At 38.2% G+C, this 26247-nt stretch overlaps 1 protein-coding gene across 5 annotated transcripts; it reads left to right on the top strand.

Annotated features, from left to right (window-relative positions):
- Positions 1-370: 370 nt before the first annotated feature.
- On the top strand, positions 371-17415 carry MSMO1 (methylsterol monooxygenase 1). 5 transcript variants are annotated; one of them, XM_015101478.3, is made up of 7 exons: positions 371-610; positions 1956-2094; positions 4645-4930; positions 10473-10621; positions 11515-11641; positions 13426-13580; positions 16442-17415. In XM_015101478.3, the coding sequence occupies exons 3-7, from the start codon at positions 4676-4678 to the stop codon at positions 16635-16637; spliced, it is 882 nt and encodes a 293-aa protein (XP_014956964.2). In that variant the 5' UTR covers positions 371-610; positions 1956-2094; positions 4645-4675; the 3' UTR covers positions 16638-17415. The 5 variants fall into 5 exon arrangements, with proteins under 5 accessions (XP_014956964.2, XP_014956963.2, XP_027836105.1 ...); XM_015101477.3 differs by having other exon boundaries at positions 371-501; XM_027980304.2 differs by having other exon boundaries at positions 371-429.
- The last annotated feature ends 8832 nt before the right edge of the window (positions 17416-26247 follow it).

Here is a 26247-nt window from a genome sequence, read left to right on the forward strand (position 1 = left end):
AACTTCAGGCGCAACAGAGTTAAAGCGGCGCCAGTGAATACAGCGCATAGTAAAGATTTCAGGGCCGGCGCGCCTGCAAACTCCCCGAGTGCGCATGCTCTTGGAAGGGGCGCGAGTGCTGGGCGGGGCTGAGGTTGCTAGGCGACGTCTCACGGCCTCGCGTCAGCCTAGGCTGGCTGGCGGACCAGCTACTGGCCTGACGCCTAGCTCTCACGATCCTCACTCCATCTGAGCAGCCAATGGCCGCGCTTCCAGTGCCGCGTTCGCTCGAGTCACACGATGCCGGCAGCTGCGTAGGCCAATCACGGCTCTCAGAAGGCGGGGCGGAGCCCACGCAAGCCAATAACGGCGGAGGAGCCCGTCGACTCTCGAGTGGTAGCGCCTAGCGCAGCTCTGGAGGCGGCGGCTGCAGACTGGGTGGCGCGCAAGGTGAGGGACTGGGGTGGAGGGTCCTCGGTTGGCTCCCGCGTACAGAGGCCGGGACGGACGGCCTGGCGGCAGGTATTGGTGAAAACGAGTGAAATCTCTTAATGTCGGAACCAGGCAGTGGTCACAGCCCAGAGTGACAGAGTGACCAGAGTTCTACAAAAGGAAGAAGCAAGATCTGTTTGTATGCGCGGCGGGGCGCGCGGGTGGGAAGGGCGTCCTGGAAGGGTTCTAAAGGGTGAATAGCAACTGGGCAGAGGGCTATACCGGCAAGAGATGCTGTTTCGTGGCCAGAGAGGCCCGAAGCGGAGGACAGTCAGAGACCTTGGTGTATCAGTACGGAGTGTGGGGGCGAAAAGCTGAGAGTAAAGGAGAGCAGAGGCCCAGGTGTTTCATCTGTGGGGAGGCACTCCCTGAAACTTTAAGGGTCTGCCGAAGGGCTGAACCCCGTCTGCTGTTTGCATGAATGCTGGCGTCGTGTTTTAGAGGGAGGGTTTAAGAAGGGCACACTTGGAGGTGCCAGGCGTCCGGGCCGGGCAAAGGCCAACAGGCAGTGCTTGCAGGTCTCAGAGACAGGGAAACTTCAAAGTTTCTGGGTGGGTGTGTGGGGGGGGGAGCCACAGACAACTACATTTCTTTTTTTCTGAGTCTGTAGCAGACCTCAAGTCAATCCAATTGTGCAAGGATGAAAAAGAGAAATAAAATTCACTTGTTATTTCCCCTCTCCTCTCTTCCTTAATACCTATTTTTTGCTTTTGTTCAGTTGGCAGTAGTGTATCCTTTTCCCTCCCTTAAATCTAGAGAGTAAACTCCTGAATGTTAATTAAACCAGTTGTTTCTAAATTGGGAAGTGTTTGAAGACTTAATCCAGGCAGCAGAGATAGAGATCTGGAAAATTCTGTCCTAGATGACTAAGTAGATAGTGGCATCAGTTCACCAAGTTAAGTACGTAGGGAGGGAGTATGTGGGAAGGGTTGCAAGGAGTAGTGGCCGAATTTTGGGACATGTTGACTTTGCCATGCCTCCAAACTGCCTAAATTGGAGATGGCCAATGTACTTTGGATAATCAGAACCTGGGGTTTTAGAGAGAGAGAGAGGATATCAGCATATTCTCACAACAGGGAACAGATATGATCACTCCTGACACTGTAGAATAGTTGGAAGGAGTAAATCAAGCATCTCTGGGAAACTGTTCAGCCTCAATTGTTGAGCCTTTCTTTCTCAAAAGCTGTACCACAGACATACTAAATGGGAAAGTGCTGTATCCTTTCTTATCTCCTGGTTGAGTCTCTAGAACTGATATTTCTTCTGCTCAAAACCACCCATCGACCCCATCCCACCCTCTTTACTCTCTTTTAATCTAGTTAAATTAGATTTAACTGCCTTCCCTCCAGACTCCAGGTTTGAGTTTACATGCTTCTTTCTCTAGTATCTGTTCCCTGGGCCTCTGTGTTTTATATTTCCAACCTTTTATTGCTCTTATCACAGATGTTGTGACAGTGTTGTTACTTCTTTGTATTCCTCCCTAGATTTTGTGATTTGAAGAAATCATATTTATTTATCAAGGGTGAGAGCAGCAGGAAGCACAGTGGCTGCAAATAGTACCACAGGTTAAATCAGAGTGAATACATGTGAATCCCAAGAAGCGAGAAAGGCGGGTATATCAAGGTGAGAAGTATCAAATTTTCCTTAAGGGCCAGATAAAATAAACTCCAAAATATTTTTGTTGGATCTGGCAGCTGGGAAACAGTGATTTTATTAAGAGTAAATTTAGTGCATTGATTAGAATACAAAACTGATTTTAATTGCTAGAGAGTGGATGTGAAATCTGAAAATGAAGACAGCCTGTATGGAATACTCTTTCAGGAGGCTTGGGTGAACTTTGAGAATTATTCCTCTCTTACTATACCATTTATTGTGTGCTTTATTATTTAGGATCACAGTATGATATGGATGAGAGCACAGACTCCTCCACTTAGTGTTTTTGTAATTTGGGAAAATTAATCTTTCTAAACCTCAGTTTTTATCTGTAAAATGAAAATAATAAAAGTGCCTACCTTGACGCTATGGTAAGGAGTAAAGTCTATAATATAGAGAGAGCATGTGACACTGTTAGAAGTTACTGGTGTATATAAAGCGCTTAATAATTGTTAGCTTTTTTTAGCTTATGTGTCACCTCAACATAAGTACTTCACATGTATCATTTCTTGGAGTCTTTAGAAGAACTATATTGTTATTCCTTATTTTTTCAACTTTATTGAGGTTCTGTTAGCAAAATGTACATTGTGGTTTGATATACATGTACATCATGAAAAGATTCCCATCATCTAGTTATTGTTATTATTTATATTTTGCAAATAATAAAACTGAGGCTTAGAGAAGTTACTTAACTTGCTCAAGGTCGCACAGCTAGTAAGTGGTGTTGATTCAACATTATTAGATTTGGAATCTGCCCGCAATGGAGGAGACCCAGGTTTGATCCCTGGGTTGGGAAGATCCCCTAGAGAAGGGAATGATTGCCCACTCCAGGGTTCTTGCTTAGAGAATTCCATGGACAGAGGAGCCTGGCACACTACAGTCCATGGGGTCACAAAGAGTCAGACACGACTGAGAGACTAACACTTTGACAGTTTCATGTATTATGCATTCAAGACATACCTAACTTTATTTTATTTTTTTATATTTCTAGGCTATGCAGTTCACCTGTGAGTTTTTTTTCAAATTGTCACAAATCTCCCCAAGTTTTTCCAATTTGTTTTTTGAAAAAAAAAAAAACTAAGTCTAAGTGGACCTGCCTGCACAGTTCAAAGCTGTGTTATTGAAGGGTTAGCCATAGTTGAGTGGGTTATGGGGTGGTGCTCTAAGACAAAGGAGCATTTTAAACAATATTAAGAATGCTTTTGAGGTTTAATATATTTATTTTTAGAGTGGCCCATCATAATTTATAAACAAGGGACATCAGTGAACATTTTTAGGAAAGTGACATTCTTTATAAGTTTCTCTGTTTTTTGATTTGGTGGCCTATTAAGCTTATTTATAAGTGAACATACTCATGAAAAAATTAAAATTATAAGAGGTATAAAATGGAAGGTAAATTTTTTCTCCTCTTCATAACCCCTCCCTACCATGTATGCATAGGCATTTTCTATTTGTGTGTTTCTCCTATTTATATATGTGTAAAGTGCATAGATAAAGACATAACCTTTTCACAGAAACATAGGTAAGGCTCTTCCTATACATTCTGCAACTTGCTATTTCACTTAGATGTCTTTCTATGTAGAATATGTAAATCTTCCTCCTCAGTCTTTGGAAGGACCTGATAGAATTTATTTAATTCATTTCTTGTTGATGGCCCTAACATCTTGCTGTATTTTTCTTTGTTTTTGCTATTGTGAGCAATGCTTCCTTCAGTCTTAGTGTGCTCATCTTTGTGTACTTAAGTGAGAAAATTGCTGGCTCAAAAGGTGTATTCGTTTTGAATTGTAATAAATACTGTGGTTTTTTTCCTTAAAGAATAAACTAATCCTCCCATCAACAATGTACAGTGATGCCGGTTTCCCCAAAGTGTTACTGCTAGGCGCTCTGTGAAACTAAGTTTTTGTTTTAGGATGCATTTCCTATTTGAGTCAAACTGAGCTGTTTATTTGCTTAGTATTTGTATTTATTTTTCTGTGAATAGTCTGTCATTTTTCTGTTGGGTTTTTAGGCTTTTTCTAAAGGACTCATTGTAGCCCTTTGTCATCTTTGACTTTATTGTTGTCTTTTTATTCCCAATTATAAATATTTAGTATTTATGTAGTCATATTTGGCAGACTTTTTCTAAATAGGTTCTTAAGTGATACTTTTAAACCCAGCTATTGCTCTTTGAAATTACAAGTTTTTCCTGGGAGATACTTTTAAACCCAGCTATTGCTCTTTGAAATTACAAGTTTTTCCTGGGAGACCACACTGATAAGTCTCCTTAAAGATGGCTTGAAATTTCGTATCCACTATTTTTTAGATATTTCTCTTGAACTTTAACATGTGGCTTTTAAATCCTATCTACAAATGGAGGTGGTGATGACATCCTGTAGACTGGTGTTTTTAATCATGGGTTTAGGACCTGAGAGACTGGCACTCCTTTAGCAATTTAAAAATTAATCAGAAGCATTTTAAAACCTGTTATCTCATAATTTTGTTGTTTAGCTTGCTTATTTACTTATTTATTTATATTTACAGAATAATAAGGCTGTCTGCAAAGATTTGAAAAATGGCAACAAATGAAAGTATCAGCATCTTTAGTTCAGCATCCTTGGCTGTGGAATATGTAGATTCACTTTTGCCTGAGAATCCTCTGCAGGAACCATTTAAAAATGCTTGGAACTATATGTTGAATAATTATACAAAGTTCCAGATTGCAACGTGGGGATCTCTCATCGTTCATGAGGTCCTTTATTTCTTGTTCTGTTTACCTGGATTTTTGTTTCAATTTATACCTTACATGAAAAAGTACAAAATTCAAAAGGTGAGTATAATGGACTTGTACTGGAGTATTATCATTAGTCTTGTTGAATATTTTTTTAAAGTAAATATAATTTGTAACTGAAAATAGACTGTACATCAGGGCTGTCCAACAGACATGTAATGAAGCCGCATACATAATTTCCTACTAGAATATATTAAAAATAACAAAAGGGGGGGAATAATGTTCACAATGTATTTAGTTTAATCCAGTAAATCTCAATTATATTTCAGTAAGTAATCAAAATTAAAAAGTATTTAATGGGATATATTGTGTTCTTATTCTTACAATAAGTGTTCAAAATTTAGTGTATATTTTACACTAATTTCAACTCATCTTAGTTAAGACTAAGTGTATTTAAAATGTTCAATAGCCACATTTCTAGTTGCTACCATATTACACAGCACAACCCTAGATCATTACTGATAAGGTTTCAGAAAGAATTTGTTGAATTGTGCCTTCAATAGATGTGATGTTTATCTAATTTGAGTTTATAAGTTTTAATTAAAAAAAGTTTTTATTGAGTTATAGTTGATATACAATAAATTAGTTTCAGATGTTAGTTTCAATGCTGAATCACAGCATTGTGATTCGGAATTTTTGTACATTATGCTCCACCTTACATTATTATGAAATACTGGCTATATTCCCTATGCTATCCTTGTTTTGCTGTGCTTAGTCACTCACTCGTGTCCAACTCTTTGCAACCCCATGGACTGTAGCCTTTGAGGCTCCTCTGTCCATGAGTATTCTCCAGGCAAGAATACTGGAATGGGTTGCCATGCCCTCTTTCAGGGGATCCTCCCAACCCAGGGATCAAACCCAGGTCTCCCATATTAGAGGTGGATCCTTTACCGTCTGAGCCACCGGGGAAGCTAACAAGGGAAATAACAAGTAACAGGGAAGTAACAAGGAAGTAAGAGCCTTGTTACTTAACTATTTTATATGTAGTAGTTTGTACTTCTTTTTTTTTTAATCTCCTACCTCTATCTCACTCCTTCCCTCTTTCTCCCTGCTGGTTGTAACCTCTAGTTTGTTCTCTAGATCTGAATCTATGTCTTGTTTTATTCATTCGTTCGGGTTTTTTTCTCACATCTAAGTGATAACATACATCTTTGTCTTTCTCTGACTTATTTCACTTAGTATAATACCTTCCAGGTCTATCCACGTTGTTGCACTGGCAAAATTTCATTCTTTTTAATGGCTGAGTAGTCTATTGTGTGTATATACCCCGTCTTCTTCCACCATTCATCTGTTGATGGACACTTAGATTGCTTCCATATCTTGGCCATTGTAAAGAATGCTGGTGTGAATGTATGGTATGCTTGTATCTTTTCTAATTAGTTTTTTTTGTTTTTTCAGGTATATACTCAGGAGTGGAATCAATGGGTCATAAGATAATTCTATTTTTAGTCTTTTGAGGAACCTCCATACTGTCCACAGTGTCTGCACCAGTTTACATTTGTGCCAACTGTGTACCGAGGTTCCCTTTTCTTTACATCCTCACCAACATTTGTATTTGTAGTCTTTTTTGATTAATAGCCATTCTTACATGTGTGAGGTGATATCTCATTGGGATTTTTATTTGCATTTCCTTAATGATTTGTGATGTTGAGTATTTTTTCATGTGTGTATTGACCATCTGTATGTCTTTGGGAAAATGTCTGTTCAAGTCTTATGCTCATTTTTATATCAAATTATATGAGCCCTAATCATATGTTTTAGATATCAATCCCTAATCAGTCTTGCAAATTAAATAACTTGCAAATATTTTGTCCCGTTCAATAGTTGCCTGTGGTGTCAGGAGTTTCCTTTGCTATGAGAAACATACTTCAAAGTTTAGGTCCCATTTGTTCGTTTTTGCTTTTGTTTCCTTTGCTCTAGGAGACAGATCTAAAAAGGTATTATTGTGATGTGTTGTCTTCTATGAGTTTTATGGTGTTCCCATACAAATACTAAAATTATTTGTTCCAGTTCTAAAAAAAATGCCAGTGGTGTTTTGATAGGGATTGTATTGACTCTACAGATTACCTTGGGTAGTGTGGTCATTTTAATAATAATTCAATTCAGTAGAATAGTTCTTCCAATCTAAGAACATGATGTATCTTTCCGTTTGTGTTATCCATTTGTGTTTCTTTCATCTGTGTCCTAAGAGTTTTTTGAGTACAGATCAATTATCTCTTTAGGTAGGTTTATTACTAGGTATGGTATTCTTTTTGCTGAAATGGTAAATGGGATTGTTTCCTTAATTTCATTGTTAGTGTATAAAAATCTGTTGATCGAGTTTTATATATTAATTTTGTATCCAACAACTTTACCAAATTCATTGGTAAACTCTAGTAGTTTTCTGGTGGTGTTTCTAGGGTTTTTCATGTCATCTGCAGACAGTGACAGTTTTACTTCTTCCTTTCCAATTTGGATTCCTTTTGTTTCTTTTCCTTGTCCTATTGTTGTGTCTAAGACTTCCAATACTGTGTTGAATAAAAGTGGGCATCCTTATCTTATTCCTGATCTTAGAGGAAATGTTTTCAGGTTCTCACCGTTGACTGTGTTAGCTGTGGGCTTACCATCTGTGGCCTTTATTATGTTAAGATATGCTCCCTTTGTACTCACTTTATGGAGAAGTTTTATCATATATAAATTGTAATTTTTGAATTAGCTAGAAGGGAATCTTGTTCCTTCATGAGTATTATTTTGCAATTCACTATAATCCTTAATGTCTCAACTCTTCAGTGTTGTTAATATGCTAAGACTTTGATCAAGAGTGTTAAAATTTTGTTTTATTCTAAATATAACATGGTTTTTCTGCAGCATTCATGTCATCTTCCAAAAAATGTTGATGTTCCTAACTTCTCAGTATTTGCTTCAGTACACTAAGTGTTTCTTGAGAGCTTGTGTACATGGTACGTCTTCTCAGGTTTAAACATAGGGAAAATAATGAACTCTTGTAACTAAAGAGTTTGACACAGTTCTCAGGAAGGAGTCTGTACCATATTGTTAAAGAAAGAAAGAATTTATCAACACTTAGTAAACCTATAATAGTTTCTAATGCTTACTATTAGCTTTTTTCAAAAAGTCATGCCAAACTCAGACTCGGGCACACAGTCTTGATGTAAAGTAGGCCTTTTGGGAATGTTCATCTAAAGGTTGCACTCACTGAGTTCATGTCTGGTGGCAGTCAGCACACATCCTCTGTAATCAGTCTCTTCACTTTGTAGCCTCTCCTGGTGAGTCTCACGTTAAGCAACTATTAACATTGATCCTTTTTGGGGATACTGCATGGGGCCAGCTGCTTGTGGACTCCAGGTCAAAGGAGGGAAGAACAAAGAGTAAAGGGAGAAGGAATTAAAAGGGCTGTGGCCTAAAGGAGAGTATCCTGTTACTGTAAATAAAGGACACAATATTTCCAAAATGTTTTTTTATAAAAAGGCCTGCTTTGAAAGGCAGAATTGTGTTTGAGTGTCTTAAGTTCTCATGCATGTTTGGAATTCTGACTGCAATGGGTCACCCACTGCATTATTTATGGGGCTGATTGGTTGGTTGTATGACTATCCAGGCCACACTATCCCTCTCTGCCTTCTGCCCTCTACAGTTGACTCACTGGCAGAGGTGATAACTTTTTCAGAGAGAAAGTTAAGATTTTATGAAGACTGTTTCAGTTAAGATTTTATGAAGACTCCAGAGAAAAATGTGGCAAAAGAAAGGACAAGCAATAATCTAGTTTACAACTAGTTACTTATAAACAGATTGAAAGCCTTCAAGTCTGTGCTTAGCATGTGTTTCTTGAGTTTCACAACCATTAAAGTCCCTGCTTTGAGATTTTTTGATAATAAAATTAACTGAAGATTAATCAATACAAGTTTTCACAATATAAAGGGATTTTAAAAACAAGCCAATAAGTCAGTATAAGTTAATTACAGATTTATGCATTTTGAAGGCAGATACCCTAAAACACTGACACTGATGGAGCAACACCAAAAATTCTGCTTTGAAACAGAATAGACAGTTAATGTACATGCTTGCTAGGGGGAAGGGTGATATTCACTTCTGTGAAAGTAAAGAAATAGACCTTGCAGGATTTTTTTTTTCTTTATGTCATACATCTCAATAATTCTCTAGGAATTTTCCTCAAAGATTTATACATTAAAAACATTCTTTCTGAAATCTGTGACCCTCATAAATGTAAATCGTGATTTTTTTTAAGTTATAACTGATTTCTTTTTCTGTTAATTTCTACAGCTACATCAGTGTTAGATTCTAGCCAAGATATCACCAGTTAGTTAAACATAGTTCTTTGGAGAAAAGAGTGGCTTTTCCCACCCAAGCCAGAATCTTTCATTTATTTTGTCCCCAGTCACAGACTGGAAGTTCAGAGGAGCAAGGTCAGATCATGCTCAGAGCAGAAATAGAAAATTGTAAAGTAATCTTGCCTAATTCCTTCATTTTATTGTTGAGACTGAGATGTGAGATTCACAGAGACCCTGAGGTTAGAACCAACTCTGACTGATTACCAGTTGAACTCTCCCTTTTTTGTCAGGGAAGGAAGCTCTTCTAAAGAATTTCAGGAACAATACTGGAACCCTAGATTTTAGTTAGTCCCAAGTTCTGCTAATAACTGCCTATGTGTTCCTGGGCAAGATGGTTGACCTCTGGGCCTCTGCTGAGGTCAGTGGTTTCCATTGCAGATTTCTGAATTTAGGGGTAAGGGCATTTAAAAGAGCAAAAACTATTATTTGCTATCTTTTTGTAAAACCAAAAGCACTTCTTAACTAAGTACAGCCGTTTGAATTGAATACATATTCACTTTTCTTTATGGCTTGCTGAGCAAGTTGATAATCCTGATGGGGCTTTGTGAACATTTCTCTGCACTGATCACTTGCTCATTTGATTTTAATCTGTGAACTTCATCTGTGGCCAGTAGCTCTCCATTCTTTGGGAACCACGGGACACATTTGTTTCTGGAGTTCTTTCAGCTCAGAGTTTCTAATTCTGTCAATGTGTATGAAGAAAAATGCACTAATTTCTGGGAGTGAAAACCACTGAATGGTGTTGCCTGCCTGTATAGTAAGGCTTTCAATGCTGTGTGTATAGCTCCCTCAGCAATTGGGAGAACTCAGCTGTGATTGTAGCATGACACATGTCTTCACCTCTGGAATTCCTGATAAAAGTAAATGATCCGTGGGCAGCAAACACAGGACTTACTTATTCTCTAGTGTTGCTTTGGTTTGCTCTGTAGTGTTGCTTAAAGATCATTTGGACCATTATGCCTGAACCTGAGTTTTGACAATTTCTTCATCTGTTTATAGTAGTGATAATAGTTGTCAAGAATTTAGAATGTTGAGGGTGAGTGTTACAGTTCCTGGGCCTTAGTTACTGTAACTTAGCAATTATAATACAGAATCTACATAACATAGGATTAATTAAATAACAAATTTCAGGTTCCATATAGACATTAGAGAAAAAGCTAAGAATTTACTTTTAGTTTTCAGGTGAAACTTCTGATAGCAGAGGCTAATACTAAATGTTTTAATTTTTTTCTCCATAGGATAAACCAGAAACATGGGAAAACCAATGGAAATGTTTTAAAGTGCTTCTCTTTAATCACTTTTGTATCCAGCTTCCGTTGATTTGTGGAACTTATTATTTTACAGAGTATTTCAGTATTCCCTATGATTGGGAAACAATGCCAAGATGGTATGTAGATAAAGATATGATTTTTATACTCAGTTATGGTTTATCATTCAATTAAAATATCTTTAGTATTATGTTCTTTCTTCATTTGGTTAATGTTTGTTCTTAACTTGGAAGTAAATATAGAAAACTATAGTAGAAACTTAAAATGTTCCCATTTTTATGTGTTTCTATATTTTAATATCTTTATTGGAGAGTGAGTTTCTTACATTAGAAGTTTCTTATAACAGAAGTTATATGATTATGTATAGGATACGGAGGCTTATACCAAGAAAAAATATATTTTAAGTCTAAAATGAAAAAAATGAGTGTAAAGTTTATAAAAATTTTGTCCATATAGACACACACGTATATATATATAATATGAGCATAAGTATTTATGTTCAGATAATTTTTGTATTCTAGCTTTTTGTTCTGACTAAACCTGAATAGATGTACAATATATAGATATGTGCTTATCCTATTACTGTATATGCAACATATAAGAGAATTTGTGTATTTGTTCCTATATAAATAAAATATTTTTGCCCATTGCACTTACATGCTTCTCTTTGGCAGAAGAAAGTGATTGTACTGTTAAGAGTAGTAAGTCCTTTATCAGGGTTGCTCTTTGCCTAGAAATTTTGAGTTTTGTTTCTTAGCTCTGATTTTATAACTTATTATTTTTTAATTTAATTAGAATTGATATGGTGGTCAGCCTCTTTAACCCTTCTTCAGGTGGTATCATATATCTAGCTTGTATCTATATGTATTGTTTTGATAATTTTTTGATCAATATAACCAGTTAAATCAAGATAATATTTGATTTTATGCAGTGTCCAGCAGTGATCCTAGGTAAAAGTCTAGATTGTTTTAGTAAGTTATTTTATCCTCATTACGGTATTTTCATCTTAAAGGTACATGCTTTTGGCAAGATGTTTTGGCTGTGCAGTGATCGAGGATACTTGGCACTATTTCTTACATAGGCTTTTACATCACAAAAGAATATATAAATATATTCATAAAATTCATCATGAGTTTCAGGTATGTTAGAATTATCTTTAATATATTTTTTACTCTTTGAGCCAAAAATGTTATTTTTTTAAAGAATCTGAACTTAAAAAAAATTGTCAGTGATGTCTTTATTTCATTTTCCTTTGGCATAATTGTTTAGAATACATACACACATAAACATGAACACAAAGCTAGTTCTACAGATTTTTTCTAGTATCCTAATTTCATGGTAAATTGAGGCCTGAAAGAAAAATTTTCATTTTTGTGTTTTGATTCAGAGCACTGTACTCACACAGCTGGGTACCTGGCAGTTTGATGGAGGCTCTAATGCTGTTATGATCATTTAAGTGAGACCCCAAAACAACAAACCTTGAATCATTAAGTTTTTCAAACAGTTTTCAACTTAGCTTTAATGCTTTTCCACCTCATTGCTAACTTCTTCCCACAAAACAGGGATTTTTTTTTTTTTTTTTTTAATCAGAAGTGCTTTGTAGTTAGCTTTGTCAGATTTGTTTCATTGGTATGTTCTGCACTGATCCTGATTACCTGATATGATAAATCAAATATCCCTTTCTTGGCAGAACAAATTCAGGTGCATAAATGACATGTAGAATTCAAGCCAGTTGTTTTGATGCCTTTATCTCAAACCATTAAAATAGATCATATTAAGGACATCCCTAAGCCTTCTAATATTTGGTAAAAACAGATATCTTTATTGAGAATTACTGTTAATGTTTATATAGGTATGACTAGATATACAGTTCACCCGTAATATCCATGGGTTCTGAATCCATGAATTCAACCAACTGAATGAATATGCACATCCTCTGGAAACCCTCATTGAAAATATTGGGGAAAAAAGTTTCAGAAAGTTCCTAAAGGCAAAACTTGAATTTGCCTTGAATGAACAACTATTTACATAACATTTAAATTGTGTTCACAACAATTACACAATTACATAGCATTTATATTGTATTAGGTCTTATAAGTAATCTGTAGATGATGTATATGGGAGGATGTGCATAGGTTATGTGCAAATACTGCCTTTTTATTAAAGTTTGGTGTCCATGGGGGTCCTTGAACCAATCCCTTTAGAATACTGAGGGATGACTGTATTTTCATAACATATAGAAGGGATATAGTTTTATAAAATGATATGCACAAATAAATTTAGAAAGATGGTAATGGTAACCCTGTATGCCAGACAGCAAAAGAGACACAAATGTAAAGAACAGACTTTTGGACTCTGTGGGAAAGGGAGAAGGTGGGATGATTTGGGAGAATGTATACTATCATGTAAGAAATGGGGAAAAAAAAAGAATATTAAAGAAAATTAATAAAATACGTGTATATATTAGTCAGGGTTCTTCCAAGAATCAATAGGAGATACATACACACAGATTTATTTTAAGGAACTGGCTCATGCAGTTGTGGGGGCTGGCAAATCTGAAATCTATAGGGCATCTAACTGGAAATGCAGGAGAGACTTGATGTTGCAGGCCTGAATCTGAATTCCTATGGGCAACAGGCTGGAAAGCACACAGGTTTTCTGTACTGTAGTCGTGAGTGTTCCTTCTTTCCTTGGGAAGCCTCAGTCTTTGCTTTTAAAGCCCTTAGCTGATTGAATGGAGCCCACCTGCATTATAGAGGATCCTCTTTACTGATTTAAATATTAAATATTGATCACATCTAAAATAGACCTTCACACCAAATCTAGACTGGTGTTTGACCAAGCAACTGGACACCATGGCCTAGATAAGTTCATATATAAAATTAACCATTATAATATATTAAGCAATTCTTACTTATTTTAGGCTCCATTTGGAATGGAAGCTGAATATGCACATCCTCTGGAAACCATAATTCTTGGAACTGGATTTTTCATTGGAATCATGCTTTTATGTGACCATGTTATTCTCCTTTGGGCCTGGGTGACTGTTCGTTTGATAGAGACTATTGATGTCCATAGGTAAGGTTTGTTTTCTATTCAGGTAGAAGGTATCATAAAATATCCTTTCTTCATGGTCATAGATTATCTTTCTTATTTTTTTAAATTGAGATGTAATTGACATATTGTGTTTTAGGTATACAGTGTAATGGTTTGATATATATATTGCTGATCCATCTTTATACATTGTTACAATTTTTTGTGTGTGTGTAATGAGAACTTTTAAGATTTACTCTCTTTGCAACTTTCAAATTCACAGGACTGTTGACTTCAGCCTCTATGCTATTCATTACATGCCCAAGGCTTAGTCATCTTACAATTGGAAGTTCATACCTTTGACCACTTTCACCCATTTTACACACTCGTAGTCATTGTCATAGATTATCTTTTCTAAGTAGACTAATAGTAGGAGAAGTTAAACCTTGTTAATGTTACTGTTTTTAAGAAAACAGGAGAATATAATCATTGGGGAAAAGTTCAAATAATAGACTTATTTTTTGCATTCTTATCTATAACTGTTGTCATTTTTATGATGAGAATATATTCATGTATTATTTGGGAAGACGAAACGAAATTTTGGAAGTGCTGCAAAACTGCCCTCCAAAGGGCCCCTCTTTACATGCCCAGCAGGAGCCGGCAAGAATGCTTTCCCTGCTTCTGATACCTTTTCCAGCCTGGACATGACAATATCATTAATCTTGGTTATTAGGAGAGCAGAGAACCTTCAGGGTTGTGATCTGCATTCCCCAGGGACTGGTGAGGCTGCACACCTGTATGCTTGTTGACAACAGTTAATTTTTTCTTTGAATTAGCATTTTATATCACTTGCCTACTTTTTGTTAGGTTATATGTTTTATAACCTATTATGAAAAAGTGAAAGTATTAGTAACTTTGTTGTGTCCTAGTCTTTGTGATCCCATGCTGTGTAGCCCATCAGTCTCCTTGGTCCATGAAATTCTCCAGGCAAGAATACTGAGGGATGGAGTAGGTAGCCATTCCCTTTTCCAGGGAATCTTCTCAACACAGAGATTTAACCCAGGTCTCTCCTGCATTGCAGGCAGATTCTTTACTGCCTGAGCCACCAGGGAGACTTATAACATTTTGGTTCATGTGTAAACTTTGTTCAGTTCAGTTCAGTTTGGTCTCTCAGTCATGTCTGACTCTTTGCAACCCCATGGACTACAGCACGCCAGGCTTCCCTGTCCATCACCAACTCCCGGAGCTTGCTCAAACTCATGTCCATCATGCCATCTAACCATCTCATCCTCTGTCATCCCCTTCTCCTACCTTCAATCTTTCCTAGCATCAGGGTCTTTTCTACGGAGTCGGTTCTTGAATCAGGTGGCCAAAGTATTGGAGCTTCAGCATCAGTCCTTCCATTAAATATTCAGGACTGATTTCTTTTAGGATTGACTGGTTTCATCTCCTTGTAGTCTAAGGGATTCTCAAGAGTCTTCTCCAAAACCTCAGTTCAAAAGCATCAGTTCTTCAGCGCTCAGCTTTCTTTACGGTCCAACACTCATATCCATACATGACTACTAGAAAAATCATAGCTTTGACTAGGTGGACCTTAGTTGGCAAAGTAATGTCTCTGCTTTTTAATATGCTGTCTAGGTTTGTCATAGCTTTTCTTCCAGGGAGCAAGCATCTTTTAATTTCATGGTTGTTACATGAAATTACAAAGTAGGTAACTTTGTTATATATGTTGTAAATATTTTCTGTCCCATCTGTCATTTCAGTTTTAATTCTTGATGGTTCTTTTGCAGTACTGAAGCTTTAAATTTTAATATAGTAAAATCTATCTGTTTTATTTTTTTTCTGGCTTTTGGATTTCATGCCTTGCTTGAAAAGCAAGTTTAATGTTCCTGAAACACTGTTGAAAGAAATATATTTGTGGTTTTAATTAAAAAATTGGTTAAATAGTGTAATTCAGGCCAGCAATTATTTTATTCTTCTGTAATGACCCTAAAGCTAACCTTTACTTGAAAAAAAATACTGAAACATCCAGCCTTCACCAAATAGAACACTTCTGTACATTTCTGCCCACCACTGACAAATATTATGTGCATATTTCACATGCTTCCTTTGTATTGATTAGAAGGCATTTTTTGGTAAATTATTTCTATCTAATTCCTTTTCAAATGCCTAATACAATACCCTAATTGATTATTTAAACATGATTATATATTTTTTGAATTTTGGGGGGAGCTTTTATTTCATCTGTGAAAGCAGAATATGAAATTCTAGAAATTATTTCTGAATCATTAAAATAGCAAAATTAATGCTTCTAATCTTAGGCAGAGAAGTGGTAGATGATGTGTCCTTCTTTCTTTCTTTCCATTGCTCCTTTCTATTTCCTTCCTTCTCAGCCTGCTCAAGGGAGGGAAGGATTGGGGTGGTTCAGACTGGTATAATTGTAGATACCAGATTTTAGACTTGTAGTTAGAAATAAAGAAGTTGCAAAACAGTAATCCTCAGATTTAACCTTTGTAATGCTTGGTACTAATTTTGTATAACTTTCCTAAAAGACATACGTAGTAGTATGGGTGTTACAAACTTTGGTAAGCAAATTCCTCTAAAACAGAAAAAATTCATGAAAATCTGTGTCTAAGAATTCATTACTATAATCCTTCCTTCATCTCCTGATTGTAATATTAATATTAAATTCTATAAATTGTTCAAGTTTTTCTTTAATTACTGAAAGTGGTTTCTAGAGTATGTACCATTTGCTGTGAACTTTTGTTTTAAACATGTCAGAAATAAGTGACTTAAGTACAGTGGAATGTTATTTGAATGGTTAACAAGCATATTATGGTCAGTGAACAAGTTGATTATTGATGGTGTGTTTACTTCCTTAATAATCTTTATCATTTTCATTTTAGTGGTTATGACATTCCTCTCAACCCTTTGAATCTCATTCCTTTTTATGCTGGTTCTCGGCATCACGATTTCCACCACATGAACTTCATTGGAAACTATGCTTCAACATTTACATGGTGGGACAGAATTTTTGGAACAGACTCTCAATTTAATGCCTACAATGAAAAGATGAAGAAAGTTGAGAAAAAGACTGAATAAGCATCTCATATAAACCTTCCGGAAAATATGCATTTCCTGAATTGAAGCTAGTAGCTAACATTGCTTCTGGGGAGCAGAAATATACATATGACTTGGCCACTAAGTGATTTAAAAGAATAGTAACAACTTTTAATTAATTTCCTAGTGGGAGCTTTCATATATTTAAATAGTTTTCCTGAGGAAGTTTTAAGGGCCATTTTGCTAACTTACAAAAAGGATTTAAGTAATGGAAGGAGTATTAATTGTCCAACATTGTACCATAGGCGTGAAGCCAAAATTGGTCTTTAAACCTTTTAAATATATAGTGGCCATTTCAGGAACTCTTGGTAGTGGTGTTGGCCTCCTGTTGAACTTTAAATACCTTTTTGGAATTTGCATAAAAATCAAATGCCATGGATTGAACTATACCAGTCTGTACAGTATGAGTGAGTGCCGAATCCAGAATAGCCAGTGCCAGGAATTTCTTCTTATCTGGAGCTGACCAGTTTGAAGTGACTCTTTGGGAAGTCCTTTTTGATTACAATGTACCACTGTTATCTATAAATTAAGGCATTTATGAATTGATGTAAGACTATTTTAGTCTAAAGGTTTTCAAGTTACTTGAACTTTTTTAAAAAATTGAGCTTTATTTCTGCTATTTACCCTTTCATTTTTGTATATCAAGTTTTCTTTGTACTTAAAGCAGTGTCCTGAAACTGTGTACTGGCTTGCTGTATTTGCACTTGGAGCTATTGAAATAAATGTGATTTTGTTTGATTATTCCATTTCCAATTTAAAACATCGTTTGTCACCTTTTATTTATTCTTATCAGGAAAAGTATAAAAATCACTAAATTATTGTTTTGTAACAAAAGGAATAGTTTTATCTTTTTAAATGCTTCATTTCTTAAACTTTTTGACAGTTTCAACATGTATTTATCAGGCTATTGTGGGAAATTCTGTTGACCTAATAAAATGGAGGATATCAAAACAGCTCTTTACTTCACTTAGAAAAAATACAGATGGAAGAATAGAGACAAACTTTATAGGGCAGACTTAATTTCAAGTAGGTAGCCCAGTGGAAAAAAATCCACCTGCCAGTGCAGGAGACATGGGTTCAATCCCTGGGTTGGAGACATCCCCAGGAAAAGGAAATGGCAGTGCATTCCAGTACTCTTGCCTGGGAAATCCCATGGACAGAATAGTGAGGTGGGTTACAGTCCATGGGGTCACAAAGAGTCACATGACTGAGCACACATGCACCGTTTTTTTTGTTTTTATATACTTATACAGTAAAGAGGTTTAAATAAGGACTGAGAAAGTTGCAGCTGAGACTCTGGCTGTTGTTTGGTTGCTACGTCATGTCCCACTCAACACCATGGACTGCAGCATGCCAGGCTTCCCTGACCTTCATTATCTCATGGAGTTTGCTCAAATCATGTCCATTGAGTAAATGATGCCATCCAACCATCTCATCCTCTGTTGTTCCCTTCTCCCGCCTTCAGTCTTTTCCAGCATCAAGGTCTTTTCCAATGAGTCGGCTCTTCACATCAGGTGGCCAAAGTATTGGAGCTTCAGCATCAGTCCTTCTGATGAATATTCAGGGTTGGTTTCCTTTAGGGTTGACTAGTTTGACCCCCTTGCTGTTCAAGAGATTCACAAGAGTCTTCAACACCACAGTTCAAAAGCATCATTTCTTTAGTACTCAGCCTTCTTTATGGTTCAACTCTCACATCCATACATAACTACTGGAAAAACCATAGCCTTGACTAGATGGACCTTTGTCCACAAAGTAATGTCTCTGCTTTCTAATATGCTGTCTTGGTGTATCATAACTTTTCTACCAGAGAACAAGTGTCTTAATTTCATGACTACAGTCACCGTCCAAAGTGACTTTGAAACCCAAGAAAATAAAAGTGTCACTGTTTCCATTGTTTCCCTTTGTATTTGCCGTGAAGTTGTGGGACTCGATGCCATACTCTTAGTTTTTTGAATGTTGAGTTTTAAGCCAGCCTTTTCACTCAGCTCTTTCATCTTCATCAGGAGGCTCTTTAGTTTCTCTTCACTTTCTGCCATTGAATTGGTATTATCTACATATCTGAGATTGTTGATATTTCTCCCAGAAATCTTGATGCTAGCTTGTGATTCATCCAGCCTGGCATTGCACATGATGTACTCTGCGTGTAAGTTAAACAATAAGTAGAGTAGCAATATACAACCTAATGTACTCCTTTCCCAACTTTGAACCAGTTGGTTGTTTCATGTCCAGTTCTGTTGCTTCTTGACCTGCCTACAGATTTCTCAGGAGGCAGGTCAGGTGGTCTGGTATTCCCACATCTTGAAGAATTTTCCATGGTTTGTTGTGATCCACAGAAGCTTTGGCATAGTCAATGAAATGGAAGTAGATGTTTTTCTGGAATTCTCTTGCTTTTTCTATGATCCAACAGTTGACAATTTTATCTCTGGTTCTTCCACCTTTTCTAAAGCCAGTTTGTACATCTAGAAGTTTTTGTTTCATGTACTGTTGAAGCCTAGCTTGAAGGATTTTGAGCTTTATCTTCCTTGAATGTGAAATGAGTGCAATTGTATGGTACTTTGAACAATCTTTGGCATTGCCCTTTGAGACTGTAATGAAAACTGACCTTTTCCAGTCCTGTGACCACTGCTGAGTTTTCCAGATTTACTGACATATTGAGTGCAACACTTTAAGAGCAACATCTTAGGATTTGAAATAGCTCAGCTGGAATTCAGTCACCCACACTAGCTTTGTTGGTAGTAATGCCCACTTGACTTCACATTCCAGGATGTCCAGCTCTAGATTTGTAACCACACAATAGCGGTTATCTGGATCATTAAGACCTTTTTTGTACACTTTGGTGTATTCTTGCCACCTCTTCTTAATCTCTTCTGCTTCTGTTAGGTCCTTAGCATTTCTGCCTTTATCATGCCCATCTTTGCATGAAATGTTCCCTTGGTATCTCAAATTTTCCTGAGCTCTCTCCTCTTTCCCATTCTATTGTTTTCTTCTGTTTCTTTGCATTGTTCACTTAAGAAGGCTTTCTTATCTCTTCTTGGTATTCTCTGGAACTCTGCATTCAGTTGGGTCCATCTTTCCCTTTCTCCTTTGCCTTTCACATCTTTTCCCAGCTATTTGTAACGCTTACTCAGACAACCATTTTGTTTTCTTGCATTTCTTTTTCTTGGGATGGATCTGGTCAACACCTCCTGTACAGTATTACTAACCTCCATGCATAGTTCTTCAGGCAGTCTCAGATCTAATCCCTTGAATCTTTTTGTCACTTCCACTGTATAATCATAAAGGATTTGATGTAGGTCATACCTGAATGGCCTAGTGGATTTCCATATGTTCTTTAAGTCTGAATTTTGCAATAGAGAGTTTATGGTCTGAGCCACAGTCAGCACCAGGTCTTGTTTTTGCCCACTGTGTAGAACATTTCCATCTTCAGCTGCAAAGAGTATAATCAATCTGATTTCAATATTGACCCGTCTGGTGATGCCCATGTGTACAGCCATCTCTTGTGTTGTTTGAAGAGGGTGTTTTCTATGACCTGTGTGTTCTCTGGGCAAAACTCCTGTTAGTCTTTGCCCTGCTTCATTTTTGTACTCCAAGGCCAAACTTGCCTGTTACTCCAGGTATCCCTTGACTGTCTACTTTTACATTTCAATTGCCTATGATGAAAAGAACATCTTTTGGTGTTAGTACTAGAAGGCCTTGTAGGTCTTCATAGAACTGTTTGACTTCAGCTTCTTTGGCATTAGTTGTTGGGGCATAGACTTGGATTACTATGATATTTGAATGGTTTGACTTGGAAATGAACCAAGATCATGCTGTCGTTTTTGAGACTGTACCTAAGTAATGCATTTCAGACTCTTTTTTTTAACTATGAGAGCTACTTCATCCCTTTTAAGGGATTCTTGCCAACAGTAGTAAATATAATGCTCATCTGAATTAAATTAGCCCATTCCCATCCATTTTAGTTCACTGATTCCTAAAATGTTGATGTTCACCCTTGTCATCTGCTTGACCACGTCCAGTTTACCTTGATTCATGGCCCTAACATTCCAGGTTCCTATGGAATAATCTTTTTTACGGCATTGGACTTTACTTTTTCTTTTCATCAGACTTTACTTTCACCACCAGACAGGGTATCTTTTCTGCTTTGGCTCAGCCTCTTCATGCTTTCTGGAGCTATTTATCCACTCCTCCTCAGTAGCATGGTGGATGCCTACAGACCTGGGGGGGGTCACTTTCCAACCCTCCCCCAACGTGTGTGTGTGTGTGTTTAATAAGTTTGTTCTTAACTCTCAAACAACAATTTTGAGGCTGTACCTCAAACTATGCTGTTTAGTTGTAAGGTATCTAAGGGAATTGTTTTATCATCTACTTTCATTCCCTAATACTCTTGGAACACAGGGGTCTGAACTAAGAATAGAGTGACACCTACTGTTGAAAATGGTGCTAAATACTTTTAAACAACTTGTTATGTTCTAATTCTCTTTTTATACTAGATAACTTTTACTGTGAATTGTGGTTGATCTCACTTATTGCTCTGCAATGTAGATGCCTTTTTTTTTTTTCTATTTATATGTGAACGAATTGTCTCAGAGGTGAAGTTAATCCGGATGTATGGGGCCAGACTTTCGACTTTAGAAACCATGATTGTGGCCACCATATGCCCACACTGCAGACTTGCATCTTCTAGAAAATCTCAGAAAATGCTTCCCAGAATTTCCCCCTTATGCACAAATTTTTTGAGAAGACAGATGCTTTGAAAGGAAAGAAAAAGTTCTAAGCCAGTAGCCATCCAGAAACAAAGACTCATTAATAGGCACTTCAGTACAAATAAATTTTTATATGATTTACTGACCAGACTTCTTTTAAGATTACCTGAATTAAGCTATATTTTTTTAGCACTTGACAGTGGGATAGAAACAAATAAATATGAAGACTGCCAAGTCACTTCAGTCGTGTCCGACTCTGTGCGACCCCATAGACGGCAGCCCACCAGGCTCCCCCGTCCCTGGGATTCTCCAGGCAAGAACACTGGAGTGGGTTGCCATTTCCTTCTCCAATGCATGAAAGTGAAAAGTGAAAGTGAAGTCGCTCAGTCATGTCCAACCCTTAGCTACCTCATGGACTGCAGCCTACCAGGCTTCTCCATCCATGGGATTTTCCAGGCAAGAGTACTGGAGTGGGGTGCCATTGCCTTCTCCGAATATGAAGACTAGAGTACAAAAACAATATATAGATCTGTCTAGAAAACAAGGGATTCTTTGTTTCTTAGATTATCTATTTTTAATTTTGCTGAAGTAGTAATTTGAAAGCTTAAAATTAATATAATTAAAATGAGGGTGTAGGATATGCTTAGAGTTAATATCTCTAATGTTATAATTAATTAATATTTTGAGCTTCCCTGCTAGGTCAGTGATAAAGGATCTGCCTCCAACACAGGAAACCCAGGTTTAATTCCTGGGTAGGGAAGATCCCCTGGAGGAGTACAGGGCAACCCACTCCAGTATTCTTGCCTGGAGAATCCCATGGGCAGAGGATCCTGGTGGGCTACAGTCCATAGGGTTGCAAAGAGTCAGACAACACTGAAGTGACTGAGCATGCATGCAATTAGTATTTTACTCTTTTCTATATAATCTGGCTAAAGACATTTTAACCTTTGGAAAAGCTTGGATCTGCAATACTTAAATTCCTAGCTCAACTTCTAACTAAACTCTCACATAAAGCCTAGGGCTTTTAAATTTCCCAAGTTGGAGAAAGACTCTGTTCAAAGTCTTCATGCATGAATGCACAGAAGGCTGTATATTTGTCTCTGAGGATTTAATCCCAATCTATTATTTGAAAAGATCAAAATCTTCCAGCTAATTATCAGAAGAGTGAGCTATGCCTTTGGTCAAATAGATGCTGTGGCAAGTGATTGTCAAATGCTGATGTTCTCCCATAAAATCACCAGAGGACTGTGGTAAAACGTCTTAGGACACACTGAGTACTGTTGTGCTCCACATGTTGAAAGGAAGAGGATGTAAGAGGGTAGAACCCACTATACAAAATGCTACTTTCAAACTATTGAAAAAATAAACCTCGGGAAGGGTGGAGCTCACTGTGCAATTAGAGGCTCAGAGCCTAGGCTATCTTCCCAGTAGACTTGCTCACAGGAGAATGAACCCAGCACCAGGCAGGACTGAGCCGTGGCCTTGTCCCTTTGCTTCAAGTAACTGGTCCACTTCCTGGAAAACCTTTCCCTCTCCTGCTACTCTACAGCAATTTCCTCATCCTGAAATGAGGATGGTAACGTTTCATAGGCAGTTTGTGAGAATTGATTAAAATGTTTCATGTGAAGTACATGTTGCTGTGTGCAATAAATGTTAGCTATTGTGTTATCAGTTTCTGCCATGCTTTCTAATTGAACCAGCTCCAGCCCTCTCCCACCAGCCCTGACTCCCTCACTGAGGTCTTGTGCTGCTTCAGAGAAGGGCAGCCTCCCACCTTTCTCCCGCCTCCCCATTCTGGATCTCTAACCTCTGTCTCTCATGCCTCAGCACATTCTGCCTTGGGTTGCTACCTCTTTTAATCCAGAGATTTCTATGTACTTTCATTCTCCTGTAACATTGTTCCTGCTAATCTCTTTCTGAGCCTTTAAGAGGTTCAGTGAGGGTTATTAATAAGGTCAAAGTCATGCAGGTCATGAGTGACTGCAGAGCTGGAACCTTGCTATTCTCCATCTTTCCTCCCATATCCTCTGTACACCTGGCATGATACCTTGTACATGATAGGAGATCAAGAAATGTTTTATTAATTAAAAAAGGGGGAGACTATTGTAATAGGAACTTAATATAGGATTTGCCAATTATATTGCCATTTAAACAATTCAGTGTTTTAAGTAATAAGAGCCAGTAGTGGGGGTACAGGAGGGGTGTGAGGGATGTTTGAAGTGCATAACAAAACCAGAGCTAGGTGTAGGACTGCTTGGGCCAGCTGAAGTCTTTGTGCTAATTCTTCAGGATCCTAAAGTTTGATATCACTGGTACAAATTCTCATGGAGTATGCAGTTTGATGTGCTCTTTTAGGGAACAAGTTACAGATTAGAGGGCATATGTGTGTGTATTTAACTTGACAAAAAACCCTACCTAACTAAGATCATGGTATCTGGTCCTATCACTTCATAGGAATAGAGGGGAAACAGTGGAAACAGTGTCAGACTTTATTTGGTGGGGGGCTCCAAAATCACTGCAGATGGTGATTGCAGCCATGGAATTAAAAGACACTTACTCCTTGAAAGAAAAGTTATGACCAACCTAGATAGCATATTCAAAAGCAGAGACATTACTTTGCCAACAAAGGTCAAGGCTATGTTGTTTCCAATAGTCGTGTATGGATGAGAGTTGGACTGTGAAGAAAGCTGAGTGCTGAAGAATTGATGCTTTTAAACTGTGGTGTTGGAGAAGACTCTTGAGAGTCCCTTGGACTGCAAGGAGATCCAACCAGTCCATTCTAAAGGAGATCAGTCCTGGGTGTTCTTTGGAAGGAATGATGCTAAAGCTGAAACTCCAGTACTTTGGCCACCTCATGCAAAGAATTGACACACTGGAAAAGACTCTGATGCTGGGAGGGATTGTGGGCAGGAGGAGAAGGGGACGACAGAGGATGAGATGTCTGAATGGCATCACCAACTTGATGGACATGAGTTTGAGTGAACTCCGGAAGTTGATGATGGACAGGGAGGCCTGGCATGCTGCAATTCATGGGGTCGCCAAGAGTCGGACACGACTGAGTGACTGAACTGAACAAGAAAAATGTAGGGGGGGTGGTCCCAAGATGGCAGAGGAATAGGATGGGGAGACCACTTTCTCCCCCACAAATTTATCAAAAGATGAGTTGAATGTTAAGCAACTTCCACAAAATGACTTCTGAACACTGGCAGAGGACACCAGGTACCCAGAAAGGCAGCCCAATCTCTTCAAAAGGAGGTGGGACAAAATATAAAAGATGAAAACAGAGACAAAAGATTTAAGGATGGACACCCATCTAGGGGAGGGAGCTGTGAAGGAGGAGAAGTTTCCACACAGTAGGAAATACTTTTACAGGTGTGTCTGTGGGGAGTTTGCAAATCTCAGAGGGCAACATAACTGGGAGGGGAAAAAAAACCCCCCACAGAATATGCACCTAACCATAACCACTAGTGAAGTCAGAGAAGTGACACAGATGCTCGCATCCACCACCAGCAAGTGGGGGCTGGGCAGGGAGGCACAGGTAGCATCATTGGTCCTTAGCTTAAGGACCGGGCTTGAACGCCCTGAGACTATCTGAGGAAGCTAATGTGAGATAGCAACCCAAACTGTGGGATCGCCACAGAGACAGAAAAAAAAAAAAAAAAAAGACCTTTGTGAGAAAGGCTGTCATGCCGCACAGTGACCCCTGGCACATTCACAGAACAAAGGAGTGAGCAAATACCCAAAGAGAGCAAGCTGGCTGCCATAGAGGGAGGGTCCTCCCTCCCCAGAGGCAGAAAGGCAGGCGTGTGACAGCCTGAGCCAGAAAGCAAGAGGCTACTGCAATCTTGGCCCCAGAGACTGCATCTTCCACCAAACTCTGAGCAGGCTGCCAGTTGCTAACCACATCTTCCTGGATACTAGTCGGTTCACATCTGCCAGGAGTGTCACAGTATGAGATCAGCTCCCCAGAGGAGACACACGGCACACCTGGGACTGTGCTCTCGTGGTGTACCTGGGAACTGAGCAGCTGGGACCGGGGAGGTATATATGATGCACAAACCACTTGCTCAACAAGCACCCAGTCGCCTGAGCTGCGTGCACCTGGGAAGAGCACAAAATGCACAGCCCATCGGGGTCTGTGCCCTTGCAGAGCACCTGAGAACCTGAGCAGCTTAGAGCTGGTAAGTGCACAAGACACAGGGTCCACTTGGGACAGTGCCCTTGCAGAGCAGGCTGGAGCCTGAGCAGTGTGGACCTGGGAAGTACATGCTGCCTTGGGCTGTGGCAAACCCAGTGTGGTCCATCCACTGTAAGCACTCCCCACAGGTGTCAGCAGTATTTGTCTGCAGTGTCCCTCCCTCCCCACAACCCAACTGAACAAGTGAACCTAAATAAGTGGCCATGCTTGCTCCCTCGTATCAGGGAAGAAATTAGACACTGAAGAGACCTGCAAACAGAGGAAGCCAAGATAAGCAAAGAAGGCGGAACCACTTTGGAAGTGACAGATGCAACAGAGGAAAACCCTGCAGTTAATGCTGAGACTGTGCATTTGATGGACACCTATAGACCTTGAGAACAAGTACAAGCCAGAACAAAGGACTGTCTGGCACTGAACCAACCCCACACTGCCCACCACAGCTCCAGAGAAATTCCTAGATATATTTTTACTATTATCACTTTTTGGTGTTTTAGAAAAAATTTAGTTCTTTATTACTCCTCTAACTTTCATTCTTATAACCTACTATTACCTTTCCAAAAAAAAAATTCTGTTTTTTAAAACAAATTCCGTATATTTTTTTTTAATTTTTGTGATTGATTTTGCTTTGTATTTTTATATTGTATTTTTGAGAGTCTAACCTCTATTCTAGGTTTTTAATCTTTGCTTTTTG

The sequence above is a fragment of the Ovis aries genome, chromosome 17, assembly GCF_016772045.2.
Source record: "Ovis aries strain OAR_USU_Benz2616 breed Rambouillet chromosome 17, ARS-UI_Ramb_v3.0, whole genome shotgun sequence".
Classification (NCBI taxonomy): Eukaryota; Metazoa; Chordata; class Mammalia; order Artiodactyla; family Bovidae; genus Ovis; species Ovis aries.